Genomic DNA, 14,248 nt, shown 5'->3' with positions numbered 1-14,248 from the left:
TATCTTAGTCTATTTTCCCCTTATTCCTTACCCCATCGTGAGGTCTCGTCGCCCTCCTTCCACTCGCGTTCGACGTATCCAAGCTCCTTCTTGACCTTCTCTACAGTCTCCTTGTCGCCCGTGTTCTTTCCAATGTTGTCACTATAATCGATTAGTCAAGACTATCGTCAGTCTTGATACAAAGCACTCACCTGATCTTGACAGCCGGGCGGCCTGCCGCTGAGCTGATCTTGATGACAATGTTCAAAGGCACAGATTTGGTGCCAGTCTTGAGATGCACAAAGTCGTTGGTAAGGTACGTTCCCACACCAAATGTTGGCTGGAAGCCAAGGTCCTCGGCAATCTTCTTATACTCGAGACACCTCTCGATGTTCAGTGAGTCAGAGAAAACAATGAGCTTCTTGTCAGTGATACCCTGCTTGTCGTAGAACTCTCTCATCCACTTAGTGTATTCTGCAGGGTCGCCAGAATCTTGACGAATACCAGCAAAGGTCTCTGCGTATGTCTTCATGGTTCCGTCAGCCTTCTTGAAGGTCTCTGCTGGGAAGCCACCCTCGATAGGTTGCACAGGCTGAGTGAAAGCTCGCAGAAACTCTTGAGTTCCGAAAGTGTCGGTCAAAGCAATACCGAGCTTGTTGCCGAAACAAGCTACCCAGTGTCGCAGTGCAACCTCGGTGGCTGACTTGTAGTCACCGATAATAGCGGCAACACCCATGAACCACTCATGAGCAACAGTTCCTACAGGTGGGATGTTGAAGCGCATAGCCAGATGGACGTTACTGGTTCCAGATAGCTTGCCAGGGAATCCCTTCTTCTCAGCTTCCTTGGAAGCTTGCACCAATCCTCGGAACACAAGGGCCTGGGTGTGGTAGTCGCGACGTCTTCTTGTGCCGAATTCGGATGTGATGCATCCTGCCTCCAACAGCTTGAGTCCCTTCTCGAATGCTTGCTTTTCTTGGCCCTCATAGTTCCAGTCTGTGTCCATGAACTTGAAGTACGCCTCGGATGTCAGCGCAAGCATGGGAATTTCGTAGAGAATTGTGTCGACCCAAGTGCCCTTGATTTGAATATCAACGTCGCCAACAATCGAGTCATCTCCATTATCCTCGCCGACAGGAGTGAAGGTAGCGACAACTTGTTCTCGGGGGCTAAGGCGGAACTCCTTGAGGAAGTTGAGGTAGTCGTCAGAGAGGTAGTCGCAGTGCTTCTTGAGGAAAAGGTATTCATCGGTAGAAAGAGAAATGTTTCCAAGCTCTGTCCATCAAGGTTAGTCTAGGATTTGGAGGTGAGATCACCAAAAACCGCGTTTCTTACTTCGAATTTGCTCTTCGAGCCACTTGAAGGCGGTTCGCGACAGCTTCTTGTCTGGAGTTCGGTTGGTGTAGGCGTATGTCACAGGTACATCTTTGAAGAACTTGAAGACGGCACATTGCATCGTCAACTTGTACAGATCAGTGTCGAGGAAGGAGATGACGCCCTCTGGGAAGGGCGAGGAGCTATTGAAATCCATGATGGGGTTTTGGTAGGTGTTGTTATGACAAAGTCGAACTCGGGAGAGAAATTCTTTCCCTTTTATAGTTGGGGGCTTATAAAGCTTGGAGAGCAGAGTTCGGGAATGCGGAAGTAAATCGAGGAAATCGTGTATAACGCGGCTCGGAAGAACGTGGATTAAGGACGCCGAGGATACTGAAAAGACAGGACCATATACGACTTCAGTGTTGTCGTTGAGCTATAGGTTATGACGTTTGCGAATTTGCGACGTTCCGTTGAGTCATGAGAAGAGATCTAAAACCGACGAAAATGTGACGCATTCAGAAGAGATCTAGAATAGCACGAACGAACCCGCAGAAGAAGGGAAGCAGAGGGGCACGCTCTGAGGGAAGGTGAGGGGTTGGTCGCGGCTGCCATAGTGGATTATGGAGGGGCACTAAGAGCGCTATGACCACACCTTATTTTTCTTTCCAAAGAAAAAAATTTGGTCGAGTTCGCGAGGCTAACATTTTTCTTCCTGAACTGGATCTCTACGCCTGGCTACGCGGCGTCAGGTTAACGTATCTATTTCTATTTGCGCAACAATTCCGAACCGATTCTCGTATCTCAGCGAGTTAATACCTAATTTCGAATCACCGCGCGACCGAGGACTCTTTTCAGAGCCCCGAAACCGCCGTTACAATGGATATTCATCGATGTCGATTCGTTCCATACAAACCTTCAGCCATCAACGCCATTGCCTTCTCACACCCCAAGACGCGCTCGGCAGTACAGGCTAATCTTGCGCGACTCGCTATTGGACGAGCTAACGGCGACATCGAAATCTGGAACCCTACGAATGGCTCTTGGAACCAGGAGCTCATCATTCCAGGCGGTAAAGACCGAAGCGTCGATGGACTTGTCTGGGTCAACGAGCCTGACCAGGACCTTGGCGATGGACGCGTTGTCGCTGGAAAGTCCCGTCTGTTCAGCATAGGTTATACTTCCACAGTCACCGAATGGGATCTTGAGACAGGAAGGCCAAAGAGACACGCCAGCGGTCAACATGGTGATATCTGGTGCATGGCTGCTCAACCTGCTGGATCCGACAAGGTCACACTCGGCGCCGACTCTCAAGATCCCACCAAGCTTATCGCTGGTACAATCGATGGCGAGCTTGTCATGTACTCCATCGAGGACGATGATCTGCGATTCCAGCGAGTTATCCTACGATCGCCTACCAAGAAGGCTCAGATGGTCAGCATTACCTTCCAGTCGCGCAGGGTCGCCATCGTCGGCTGCTCCGATAGCACAATTCGAGCGTACGATATCGCAAATGGCCACATGCTGCGTAGGATGACACTGGGCTCCGATCTCGTTGGTGGCTCCAAAGACATCATTGTGTGGTCCGTCAAATGTCTGCCAAACGGCAACATTGTCTCAGGCGATTCAACTGGCCAGGTTTGCATCTGGGATGGCAAGACATACACACAATCACAACGCATTCAGAGCCACAAGCAAGATGTCTTGAGTCTTGCTACAAGTGCTGATGGTACAGCTATCCTTAGCGGAGGCATGGACCGACGAACAATCCTTTACAAGCAAAACAGTGGTGCTGGATCCAGATGGGCCAAGGTTTGGGGGCGAAGGTACCACGACCATGACGTCAAGTCTATGGCATCTTTTGAGAGTGGCAGAATCAGTGTTATTGTCTCAGGAGGTAAGACAAGCCGTCTCTTGTCGCTAAGTTCTGGCTAACTCGGATACAGGACCTGATGCTAACCCCGTTGTGGTTCCCCTAAAGGAGATGGGACGTGAAAACCACCGCATGATGCCCAGCTTGCCTCAACAGGCTCCTCTATTGAGTGCACCCAAGGCTCGATTCGTTGTCAGTTGGTGGGACAGGGAGGTTCACATCTGGCTTCTCCGAAAATCAGCCAACGACATGTTCAACAGCGCAGGCGAGGAAGTTGACATCAACCAGAACCGCAAACTTATCAAGACTATCGTCGTCAAGGGTGATTCGAATATTACTTCAGCAACTATCGATGATGAGGGTTCACTTCTGATTGTTTCTACTGCTATCGACGTCAAAGCTTTCAGATTAGAACACCAAGATCCTATCAAACCTTCGGACGTCAAGGTCTCCTCTTCTGAGCTCCCCTCGAAGCTTGCAGGTGTGGGAGCCATTAAAGTGCAGCTTTCACCTAACGCACAATGGCTCTGCGCGATTCAGGAAGGCTCTCGCGTTGTCATGGGCGCACTCGACCCCGTCAGCCCCAGAACATCTCTCATCTTCTCACCGCGCGTACAAAGACTCACACGCTTACGACGACAAACTCCACGCTATATCCTCAATGGAGGTCTTGGCAGTTACGACAGGACCATTACACAGATCGCTTTCTCTCCAGACTCCAAGATGCTCGCTACATCTGACATCGCAGGCTACATCGACACCTGGATTCTGAGCGATGGTGAGAAGACCAAGCCAGAGGATGACGCGTCCTCCTCAAATGAGAGTGACTCTTCAGACGAAGAAGAGGAGCAGTCATCGCAGAACATTGAGAAGTGGGTTCGTAACCCTAGTGCTAAACTACTACCCAAACTTCCTTCTGCAGCTACGGTTCTGTCCTTCTCAGCCGATGTCCCTCGGACCAAGATCTCTCCTAGAGCTTCGCCTGATGGAATAAATGGCTCATCCGATCATGTGGACGACTACACCCTCCTCGCGATCACCTCGTCGTGGAACCTGCTTACCTTCCACCCTCTCCAAGGTTCTCTCACCCCCTGGTCTCGACGTCATGCCCGAAAGGACCTACCCGCTCCCGTGCAGGATCTCCTCGACCTCGCCAAGGGTGTCTTCTGGCAAGGCTCTCGTGCTTGGATCTACGGCGTGTCGTTCCTCCTCATGCTCGACTTGGCTCAAGACCTTCCCAAGCCTGTAGATGGCGAGATTAGTGAATCCACTACTTCAGGCAAGCAGAGCCTTAAGCGCAAGAGAACAGGTCCATCAACCGGAGCAGGAGGCAGAATGGAGGTAGGTGCCATCGCACCCTCGCAAGTTCGCAAGCATACAGCTGGTCAGTGGGAGGACATCGATATGGAGGATGCCCCCCGACCCGAGGACGCCAATAGCGACGATGAAGCGGATCAGCCTGAAGGTGAACTCGCCCAGCTACGGAACCGTCGTGAAGTGGGCAAAGATCTCGAGGTTGCCGAGACTGGCGGTGAACGCAAGAGCTGGTGGATGACTTTCAAGTACAGACCCATCTTCGGCGTCGTCCCTCTCAGCACCGCAGGCCAGCCTCTCGAGATTGCCCTGGTGGAGAGACCAACATGGGATGTGGACATGCCCGAGAGCTACTTCAGCGTTGAGCAGTGGAGGAAGTAATGGAGTACGAAAAATGTAGATATACGGCGTGGGTGATAAGTTCATGGATCGTAGAGAGCCATGTTGAGCATAGTTGCAAGGATGATGGTTGTCAAAAGGGTCTGGACTCAAAAAGCATGGTCCTAGTTTGTAGATTTGGATGTTTAAACTGGCTACGTAGACTAGCATACGGGCTATCGAATCAAAAATTTGGGATATCGGGTTTCTACTGCATACGTGTACCCATGTCTGGGTTGTGACCATGAAAAGATTTTGTCATTCAACGACATCACTCCTCGGGAGCTACCGTATCATTAATGGGTAGGGTCTGGGGTTTGAGGTCCCTGCTTCTGTCGTCCAGTCTCTGTTTCAAAAGGCTGAACATGTCTCGCATATAGGAGCGCTATGGATCAGACGAAGTCATACCTGAATCAAGTCACGAGAACACTTACAAGACGAGTGATTTCTACTAACAAACTAGAATTCTAGACTTACACGACCAGAAGCAAGGGTCCGAATCAAGAAATAAGATCCCGCGGGTTTATAGACTAGACTGTTGCACAACTTACCGAAATCGTCTAAATATTATGAACGAGGCCCCATTGCTCGCCCGTAGAACGCGCGTCCTGGGCATCAGGAGGACCAAGACCGCTAGCCTGACCAATTCGAGCCTGTTACCGGAATAGCCTCATGTAAGAGAGACCATGTCAAGCCTTTCAAGGCATGTGTAAGTGTGTCAAAGTGGGTGGAGGGATCCATCCGTGAAGTGGCAGATAGATGAGATGACAGGATGGTTCATGACATGGTTTCCGAGGCTTCGATGGTGAAGTGTATCCCAAGATCCCTGAATCCTCAATTCATGAGAAACCCACACGACTCATACTTCTGATGAATCACTGGCTGCTTGATTGTAATTATGGGTAGTTCTCAAGGGATACGTATCGACAACGGGTAATCCCCAGTTGTGGCTTCGTCATGCTTAAGTATTGAGTTACCGAGAAGAGAAAGAGCTTGGAAACCACGTCAAATCTAAGTTGATCCCAGGGAAGATCCGAGTGAGTTGCCAATGAAATTGTCGAACAAACGATGACTGGTTGACATCAAGAACGGCATCTGGACGTTGAAGCGGTTTGGTGATCAGCTTGGACCACAGTTGAGGTCATCCGGACGTCTATTTCAAGACTCTATGAGGGCGTACGTAGCACAGACTTCCCGGTAGCAAATTCTTAGCTTCGTAATCTGATCTGGTCGTTGACTTAGCCACATCTCTTGATATATCTCTTGTCCTCTTGGCAATGCTTATCAAACAATCCGTGTAAATCAATTTTCAAAATGAGAAAAACATCAAACATTCACAAAACACCAAAAGTGCCTTTGGGAAATTGTTGAATCAGGAGGTGGCAATTGAAGAAGATCGCGTTGCGTATACTCTCTGATAGAGTTGAGATATTGGTGTTTGCATGTACGCAAGCAAGCCAAAGTCAAGATGACGCGGCCTTTGGCGGTGTCTTAGACCACACCCCCCGGTCGTAAGCGCAACAAGATCGGCAGACCACAACTGAGAATGATTGGCTGTACATCACTGAGCCTGAAGATGCAACTCGATTGACGATTGGGTGTCTTTTTCGGGCGACAGTGTGACACTGCTAAAATTCGATGTGGGAAACGGTGAGTAGATCATAACTCGACGTTAGGTAATTGAGAAAACGGACAGAGTCGAATTCGGCTCCGATTCGACCCCTGTGACTGAGTTTTGACGCGACGCTCAGAGAACGTTCCCGCTGCCAAGAAGCTCTAAAGACGCAGGGTTAATTCCGTTCAGTGGTAACGTTGCCAGGTAAGCAAATAGTTGTCCCTCGAGTGTGCGTTCTCTCTGTGAGCGCCTGTCAAATGGGATGATGGGATTGGACGAGGCCGCTTTTCCAGGGGCAGGCGCACGCGATGCAGACGCCAAAGCCAGTTAAGCTTCTTTCCAAGCCCGCCTACTGAGCTGTATCAAGATGACCAAGATGGTTTGTCTGTATGATTTGTGGTTGTGGTTTGATATTGATGTGCCTAGAGCTGTGCCATACAAGCAAGGCGTAAGGCAGATAATTTGACTCAAGATCGACGAGTATCAGGTAGAAGCATGTTGCAGATCGCTGTGGAGTACTGAGTACTGAGCATCTTGCTTTCTGTTGTCTCTTTCGATACTGGACAGATTGTCATCCCCATCGGCCATGTGGAATAGCTTCACTTGTGAACCACATAAAATTTGCGAATATTGGGTATCGCATCTCGGAAAATAAGGTCTTCGTGTTTATCTGATATGTACGGAGTAGGTATCCATGTCCTCATAGGGAAATCATTGAAACAGAACCAAACTTTCTGGTGGGTTGTGATGCAAGTTCATGGAGGCAGTGGAATTACAAGGGACAAGAGGCCGCGAGTCCAAGTGGATCTAGTGGAACTGGAAATAGCGAGCACCGCCACTGGATAGATGTCTCTGTGGCTAGTGAAATCCTAGATATAGAGGCCAACACAGAATGCCTCAGAGGCCTACAATTGAAACGATAAGCGCGGATAGTTACTATGTCTCGTCGACTATCTGGGATAAATATTGCTGCGCACGCCTTGTCCTACGTATTGCGAAAAAGGATTGCGGGCAGCGTGGCTCAGTATGGGCTGTGCCACGATACTATTTCTTCGGGCGCCTTTTTAGAGGACCTCACCACTGCCTCGTCATCGCCCACCAAGACGAGGGGCATGTTCCCAGCAAAGTACCGATACTTGCTAGTCCAGGGCCCCAGGGTTGAGTGACTCGCAGAAAACTGTAGCGGTCTTTGGCAGCCTCGAGAGGTTTCTGTGCTAGAATTTGTGCCATATTGCAATAGAGGAACAAATAAATGAAACAGTACTCAATATTTGATATTCCATTTGGCAAGTCTGTGATTGCATAATGAAGCATCTACTAGAGCTGATCACAAGTTTAAGTGTTTTTATTCAAAATTTAGAGTAGTCTACGCGGATATTACAACCCATGTCGAATTAGTGACTGCTCACTCGAAAGACTTGAATTGACTCCATCTTTACAGCGGGCGATCGTTTTTGTCGCGACTCCGCGACGGTTTCCCCGCGCTTATCATCTGCTGGGTTCAGTTAGAGGCTTCACATTGCCACATCCAGCACAGATAGAAATTGTCGTTCCTTTCCCATTATTCTCATACAGATTCCCATAATTTATCGAAATATTTTATCGCCTCTTGCAGTTCTTTTCTCCATCTGACCTTATCAAAAAGAACATGTAGTACAAACAAATGCTGACGCTTGCTAATTCGCTGATGACGAGGATCTAGGCCAGGCGCCACTTCGCTTTTCGGTGTTCCCTAGGTCGACGTACGTACGCACGCAATTCAAAGTGTATCACTCACTAGAAAAGGACTACGTACACTTGCCCTGGCCTGCTGAGACTGGCCCTCTAGGTTCGCCTCTTGATGATGAAGCTGTTGCGTAGACTTGAGAATAGTTGACCCGTTCTCGTTCAATTTGCGTATAGTGTTACATGTTCGGGAGGCTCATTTAATTGTTCACGATAGCGACACGCATCGATATTCGTAGGCTTCAGAGGCCCTAATATTAAATAACAATCGGAGCCTGCAAGCACTGAATATCCATCCAATTCATCACAGACCAATCATTTCAGCCATTATAAGGCTCAGTGGGCGTTTTCTCAGTTCCCTGAGCACTTGAACAAGAGTACGAGGCAGCTGTACCGGTACATGTCCCTGCGCCCAGCGGCCCCCACCTGGAGCAACAGTCGGCTCCCTCATTGGCCTGGCGCTCACTGCTGACGCGTAAACTGCCATCGTAGGCTCTGGCCCAGAGTGGGCAAGAACGAACGAGACGCACACCCTCCCGAGACACCCCGTCCCTTTCCCTTTATTCCCCTGGTCCACCCTCGATTCTCATCGCCGCCTGCTCCTGCCTCTCCTCTTTTGTGCTGTCTGTCTCTCTTACCTGCCTGCAGTGGTCAGCCATTCGCAAGCCGTCAACTCCTCTCCTTTAACCCTTCACTCACGGCGACGACGAACAAAAGAAGCGATTCAACTTGTTTCTACGACGAAAGAGTATTCGACGATACTCACGACGATTGAAAAAACAAACGATTCTGGCTACCTTAGTCATCAGCTAGTCAGAACAAGCGACACTTCCCGCGGCAACAGTCCGTTGGTCATTCTGAGGACCAAAAGGATTCATCTGGACAACGCGTGTACCGTGGCAATTAGGCCTACCATCACGCACCTCTCGTTTCTGACGACGACAATTTACGATCAATATTACGACGACATATCTCACTCCGAGGTTTCTTGGGCCTCGTAAATAGCAACAATTGAGCCATCAACTACCTAGCCCGGCCACGTATCTGGGCAACGACATATACTGAAACACCTATCCTCAACATCTTCATCGACGAACTATCCACTTACAAAACCACATATTAGCAACTATGGCGGGCCAACGTACGCCTGCGGGCGAGTATGGCGAGGAATGGGCCCGAGACCTTCGGGTCCAATTCGAAGGCTTGTTGCGTGACAAGCGTATGAATGATCTCCGTGCCTCATCGCGACAAGGCTCTCCGAGCTTGGGAGAGCAGTCTCCCCGTATGCGAAGCTCTCCGTTCCCCAGCGATAGCCGACCCTCGACATCCCAAGGACCTGGTCTTCCCTCTTACTCCGCCCTGCGACATCTCCCCAAGATCCCTACACCTCCCGCCGCGGGTGATCGCGATTCTCAAAAATTCAGAAACCTCCTCATCAGCTTATCGTTAACACCAACCAAATATGAGAACCCCGGTCTGTTGGACGAGGCATTGCAAACCATCCCATTAGATCGTATCTATGGCGAGGCTGAGGAAGAGACTCAGGTCTTACAAGCTCAGGCTGAGAGTATGGGTGATGGACGACGACCCGAATGGGGTTACCAAGACTGTGTCATCCGGGCATTATTAAGGTATGTCATTTTCCATCCGATCTCGTTTGGATGGATTGACTAACACAGTTGATAGATGGTTTAAGCGATCGTTCTTTAGCTGGGTCAATAACCCACCCTGCCCCGTCTGCTTATCTCCCACCATCGCCCGAGGCATGACTGCTCCTTCACCTGAAGAGAGTGCTTGCGGCGCCCTCCGTGTCGAACTGTATCAATGCTCTGCTCAACATTGCGGTGCTTTCGAGCGCTTCCCTCGTTACGGTGATGTCTGGCGGTTATTACAAACCCGACGAGGACGTGTTGGCGAATGGGCCAACTGCTTTAGCATGCTTTGCCGAGCTGTTGGAGGCCGTGTTCGCTGGGTCTGGAACGCTGAGGACCATGTTTGGACTGAGGTGTATTCAGACCACCAAAAGCGATGGGTTCATGTGGATGCTTGTGAGGAAGCATGGGATAACCCTCGCCTCTATGCTGAGGGTTGGGGCAAGAAGATGTCTTACTGCATTGCATTCTCCATTGATGGCGCTACTGATGTCACTCGACGATACGTGCGCAAGAACCAGCATGCTGCTGAGCGTAACCGATGCCCTGAAGAGGTTCTTCTCTATGTTATGCAAGAGATTAAGAACATGCGCCGATCCAACATGAACAAGGACGAGCGATTCCGATTGGAGAAGGAAGACAGCCGGGAAGACAACGAACTCCGAGGCTACGTTGTGGCCTCAATTGCACAGGCCGTAACTGACTTGGTTCCTGGATCCCCTGGCGGATCAAACCACACTGGCGCAAGCGGAAGCGATACCAAGTTGCCTGCTGAGCAACCTGGTCGACAAACTGGCTCTACAGAATGGTTGACTGCCCAGCAGCAACAATCTGGTCGATATCAACAGCCTCGCGATCCCAGCCACCGACGCCCATTGCCTTGAAAGCCGCGCGCATGTATCTTGCGACACTTTCCTAGGCATCGCGTCGGAGTTGCGTGAACGTTGACGCTTCTTGATGACAATCATAGCCATATCATATCACCACCCGGGCTAAACACAATAATACCCGCGCCCGTGGTTTAGTACGATGAACAACCGATACCTCGATGACAGTACCACGGCCCTCAACCATACGACCTCCATGATACTATCACTTCGATGACCTTACGGCCACACACAATTATTCCCTTCATGTCTAATACTATACACCTTTGACAGCCATAGCATAGACTCGGCGTTGAACCATTTCAAAGCGGCTGCCGTCTTTGCGGCACAGCCTGTACCTACTACATCAACCTGCCTTTCGATTTCTTTTGTTATTTTTCTATGTATAGGGGGCGTATTACGGCGGGGCATCTATGCTCCCTCAGGAGAGCAGGGGCGGGTTTAGTCCCTTGTTTCGGGGCGTTTGGCTATGTTTCTTTTTGGGCTATCATGAGCGGTATGAAGCCAGTCAAAAGAGATGGATCAGTGGATGAAGAAGATAGGATAAATCAATGCCAAAGTGCAGTTCCTTTCTAAGTTGATGTCTTTGTTGAATTGTGAAGTTTGTAAATTGCATGCCAATGCACAGTGACTGAAGTTATATGCAATAATCCCATCGAAAGAACCACCCCTCAACTCTCTACGACTATATTGAATGAACTCAATTGTCCTTTGAAACACTGGATGATTCACAGGGTTTTTCGAGATGACGTTGACGTTGAAAGGCTCAAACATGCCCATGAAGAAGGAGTGGCACGTGACCGTGTAGCTGCAACGCCACTGCCCAAAATGCTAAGGGAACCTGCCATACCCTAGAGGCAGTCACAACGAAATCATATTTCCCATCTTTCACAGATCTTTCTCAAATCATCCCAAGACAAACCAAAATTCATCAGAATGGGGTCTGCCAGTGTGCATTCAACTAGAGTTTTGCGTTCTGCTGCTCGTGAGAATATCAAGACGCCGCAAGAGCCAGTCTTACCAGATCTGATTAACACGGTCAAAGCGGGTCAACCATCCCAGAAAGCTACGAGCATCCAGGAAGATGCACTCTTGCCACCAACACCAATGAAGCGCAAAGCCCATGAAATCACGGAAGAAGATGTCTCGTATCAAGCTGAGAAGGAGAAGAAAGTAAAGAAACCAAAAGTCACAGGTGAGGAAAAACGGCTTCGCAGGTTCAGACCTAAGCCACCTCAGTCTTTCCATGAGATCTACGACCGGGCTCTTTCTCAGCGCTTTTACGTGCTTAATCGCGCCAGAGGAGGAACCCAGGATTGCCCTGAGGAAGATGTTGAGATGACCGGATCCACGGGAAATATCTACACGGTTCATGTTGGAAAACAGCCGCGATGTACGTGCCCTCACCATGAGAAGGGCCATCAGTGCAAGCACATCCTCTACGTAAGTATCACACCTGACTCTTCGATCGCGTTATTGACAAAAATTAGGTCATGAAGCAAGTTCTGAACGCGCCTTTTGATCTCGTCTATCAACTTGCGCTTCTGAGCACCGAACTTCAAGCAATCTTTGCCTCAGCACCTCCCATTTCTGCACCCGGACAAGGAGAGTCCGACAAGCGCAAGCCCATCGATGGCGATTGTCCCATCTGCTACTGTGAGCTTGATGAGAAGAACCAAGAGTCTATTGTTTGGTGCGCTGCCGCCTGTGGTCAGAACATTCACGAGGAGTGTTTCAGAATGTGGGCGCAGACGAAGCCCAGTGGGAACGTGACTTGTCCCATGTGTCGCAGTGTCTGGAAGGGCGACGAGAAGCTTGTTGCACGCGTCCAGAAGGATAAAGGTGCCGTGGAGGAGGGGTATGTCAATGTTGCGGACCAGCTTGGCATCAGTCGTGACAGAGGTATATCAACTTACGTGCCTGAGTACTGTTCTGATACTAACTGTGGTTTAGATGAGTCGAGCTATTCGCGATGGTATGGAATCCACCAGAGACGTCGAGACCCAAATTGGGAGGGTAACAGTTCTTATTATGGAGAGTGGTGAAGACCGTAGTCGTGTGGTACAGATGCGAAGTGAACAGTTCTTTCGCTCTAACATGCGGCAGGATCAATGTCGCGTTCATGTTTCCTTGATCGAAAAGTATGATGGCAGGTGTTTTGCTCTTTATTTGTAAGGCGTTTGCGGCAGTAAGGGTACCCAGATTTGTTGCAGTTACTGTAGTTGATAGCAGTCTGGCGATAGAGGATTTCTATGGCGACGGAACCTCTCAATACGGTATGTGTTGTATTGCAAATCGAGGTCACATGTAATCCTACTCTTCTAGAGGATCCGTAAATCGAGTGGATCTGGTCGAAGTATGACATGTTCGAGCACAAAATGAATGCGGATAATGCCTTGGTGAGAGTGTTCAAGGATATGTTATTCCAGGAGATGGCTTTCCTGTCTCAAGTCATGTAAATCTCCGCCGTGTAATCTTACCAAAAGCAAAGTCCGCAATATAAGCTCCTCATATTGGTAGTCGAGGCACCGAAAGGTCACCGGCGGTGGAGTTCGGCGGTTTCGGTGGGTCCCCCCGAAATGTCCCCACAAACCGCCGAGGCACCGACCTACGCCGCCGTCGCATGATAATGGACTGATTAAAGAATTGACATCCGCTGTTGATATCATGAAACCAAACTCACTCATTCTTTCGCTTCTAGTTGACTGACATATTCCAAAGTCATGATGTCGAAACTACCAGCCACCACTCGAACTCTTGTTGCACCAAAGAAGTGTCTTCCAGCAGAGTACACGGTCATAGAGCAACCTATACCAAAAATCACCAAGCCAAATCAGCTTCTTCTCCGTATGAAAGCTGTTGCCATCAACACTGGTGAAACACAGTTTGCATCTGGACAGTTTGACTTGCTCTACAAGGCCTCGTAAGTCGGCAACCACTCTTCATTCATACTACAAACTCACATAAATATAGGAACTTCCCGATCCCATTTGGAATCGAAGGCTCTGGCGTAGTTGTAGAGATTGGTCCTGCAGTTACAGAGTTCAAAGTTGGAGATGCAGTCTACGGCATGGAGTTCGAGAAACCTCATCTCTCTAGACCCCCTGCAGCTTGGGCCTCGACATATGCCGTGACAGAACCACAGTTCCTTCATAAGAAGCCAGATCATGTATCTTTTGAAGAAGCTGCTGCTGTCCCAGCTCTGGCAGTAACTGCGTACCAGAGTATCAAGCGTGGACTGCAGCTTCAAGGAAGAGATAGTCTAGCAGGACAGACTGTTTACATACCCGCTGCTCTCAGTGCATCTGGCAATACAGCTATCCAGATTGCGCGGAACTATTTTGGTGCTGAGAAGATAATTTCTACTGTATCGACGCCAAAGATGGGCTTGGTTGAAGAATATCTTCCTGGAATGGTCACTCAACTGTACGACTATAAAACCCAAGACATCGTCAAGCTCATCGGCCGCGGCACCGTCGACTTTGCAATAAGCACCCAATTCTCCACCCTC

General features: G+C 49.5%; 7 protein-coding genes across 7 annotated transcripts; 6 read left to right on the top strand and 1 right to left on the bottom strand.

The window, feature by feature from the left end:
- FOXG_01191 (nicotinate phosphoribosyltransferase) lies at positions 1 to 1,870 on the bottom strand. The gene is made up of 3 exons (XM_018377992.1): positions 1,315 to 1,870; positions 192 to 1,254; positions 1 to 141 (listed from the first exon to the last, which is right to left on the bottom strand). The coding sequence occupies exons 1-3, from the start codon at positions 1,508 to 1,510 to the stop codon at positions 21 to 23; spliced, it is 1,380 nt and encodes a 459-aa protein (XP_018233800.1). The 5' UTR covers positions 1,511 to 1,870; the 3' UTR covers positions 1 to 20.
- A 127-nt stretch (positions 1,871 to 1,997) lies between these two features.
- FOXG_01190 (uncharacterized protein) lies at positions 1,998 to 5,086 on the top strand. Its single transcript, XM_018377991.1, has 2 exons — positions 1,998 to 3,190; positions 3,240 to 5,086. The coding sequence occupies exons 1-2, from the start codon at positions 2,173 to 2,175 to the stop codon at positions 4,859 to 4,861; spliced, it is 2,640 nt and encodes an 879-aa protein (XP_018233799.1). The 5' UTR covers positions 1,998 to 2,172; the 3' UTR covers positions 4,862 to 5,086.
- Positions 5,087 to 7,411: 2,325 nt separating this feature from the next.
- FOXG_18027 (uncharacterized protein) lies at positions 7,412 to 7,639 on the top strand (the record flags this gene model as incomplete). The annotated part of the gene is made up of 1 exon (XM_018398066.1): positions 7,412 to 7,639. One exon carries the CDS (start codon positions 7,412 to 7,414, stop codon positions 7,637 to 7,639), a length of 228 nt encoding a protein of 75 aa, XP_018233798.1.
- Positions 7,640 to 8,511: 872 nt separating this feature from the next.
- FOXG_01189 (protein PNG1) lies at positions 8,512 to 11,338 on the top strand. Its single transcript, XM_018377990.1, has 2 exons — positions 8,512 to 9,829; positions 9,885 to 11,338. Exons 1-2 carry the CDS (start codon positions 9,327 to 9,329, stop codon positions 10,732 to 10,734), a joined length of 1,353 nt encoding a protein of 450 aa, XP_018233797.1. The 5' UTR covers positions 8,512 to 9,326; the 3' UTR covers positions 10,735 to 11,338.
- Positions 11,339 to 11,612: 274 nt separating this feature from the next.
- FOXG_01188 (uncharacterized protein) lies at positions 11,613 to 13,048 on the top strand. The gene is made up of 3 exons (XM_018377989.1): positions 11,613 to 12,180; positions 12,228 to 12,639; positions 12,691 to 13,048. The coding sequence occupies exons 1-3, from the start codon at positions 11,674 to 11,676 to the stop codon at positions 12,780 to 12,782; spliced, it is 1,011 nt and encodes a 336-aa protein (XP_018233796.1). The 5' UTR covers positions 11,613 to 11,673; the 3' UTR covers positions 12,783 to 13,048.
- A 52-nt stretch (positions 13,049 to 13,100) lies between these two features.
- Positions 13,101 to 13,196, top strand: FOXG_18026 (uncharacterized protein; the record flags this gene model as incomplete). The annotated part of the gene is made up of 1 exon (XM_018398065.1): positions 13,101 to 13,196. The coding sequence occupies one exon, from the start codon at positions 13,101 to 13,103 to the stop codon at positions 13,194 to 13,196; it is 96 nt and encodes a 31-aa protein (XP_018233795.1).
- Positions 13,197 to 13,460: 264 nt separating this feature from the next.
- On the top strand, positions 13,461 to 14,228 carry FOXG_01187 (uncharacterized protein; the record flags this gene model as incomplete). Its single annotated transcript, XM_018377988.1, has 3 exons — positions 13,461 to 13,660; positions 13,711 to 14,128; positions 14,184 to 14,228. 3 exons carry the CDS (start codon positions 13,461 to 13,463, stop codon positions 14,226 to 14,228), a joined length of 663 nt encoding a protein of 220 aa, XP_018233794.1.
- Positions 14,229 to 14,248: the final 20 nt, after the last annotated feature.

Source organism: Fusarium oxysporum, chromosome 1 (assembly GCF_000149955.1).
Source record: "Fusarium oxysporum f. sp. lycopersici 4287 chromosome 1, whole genome shotgun sequence".
Taxonomy (NCBI): domain Eukaryota; kingdom Fungi; phylum Ascomycota; class Sordariomycetes; order Hypocreales; family Nectriaceae; genus Fusarium; species Fusarium oxysporum.
The sequence above is the reverse complement of the archived record's forward strand: the minus strand, read 5'-3'. Positions and strand labels throughout refer to the sequence as shown.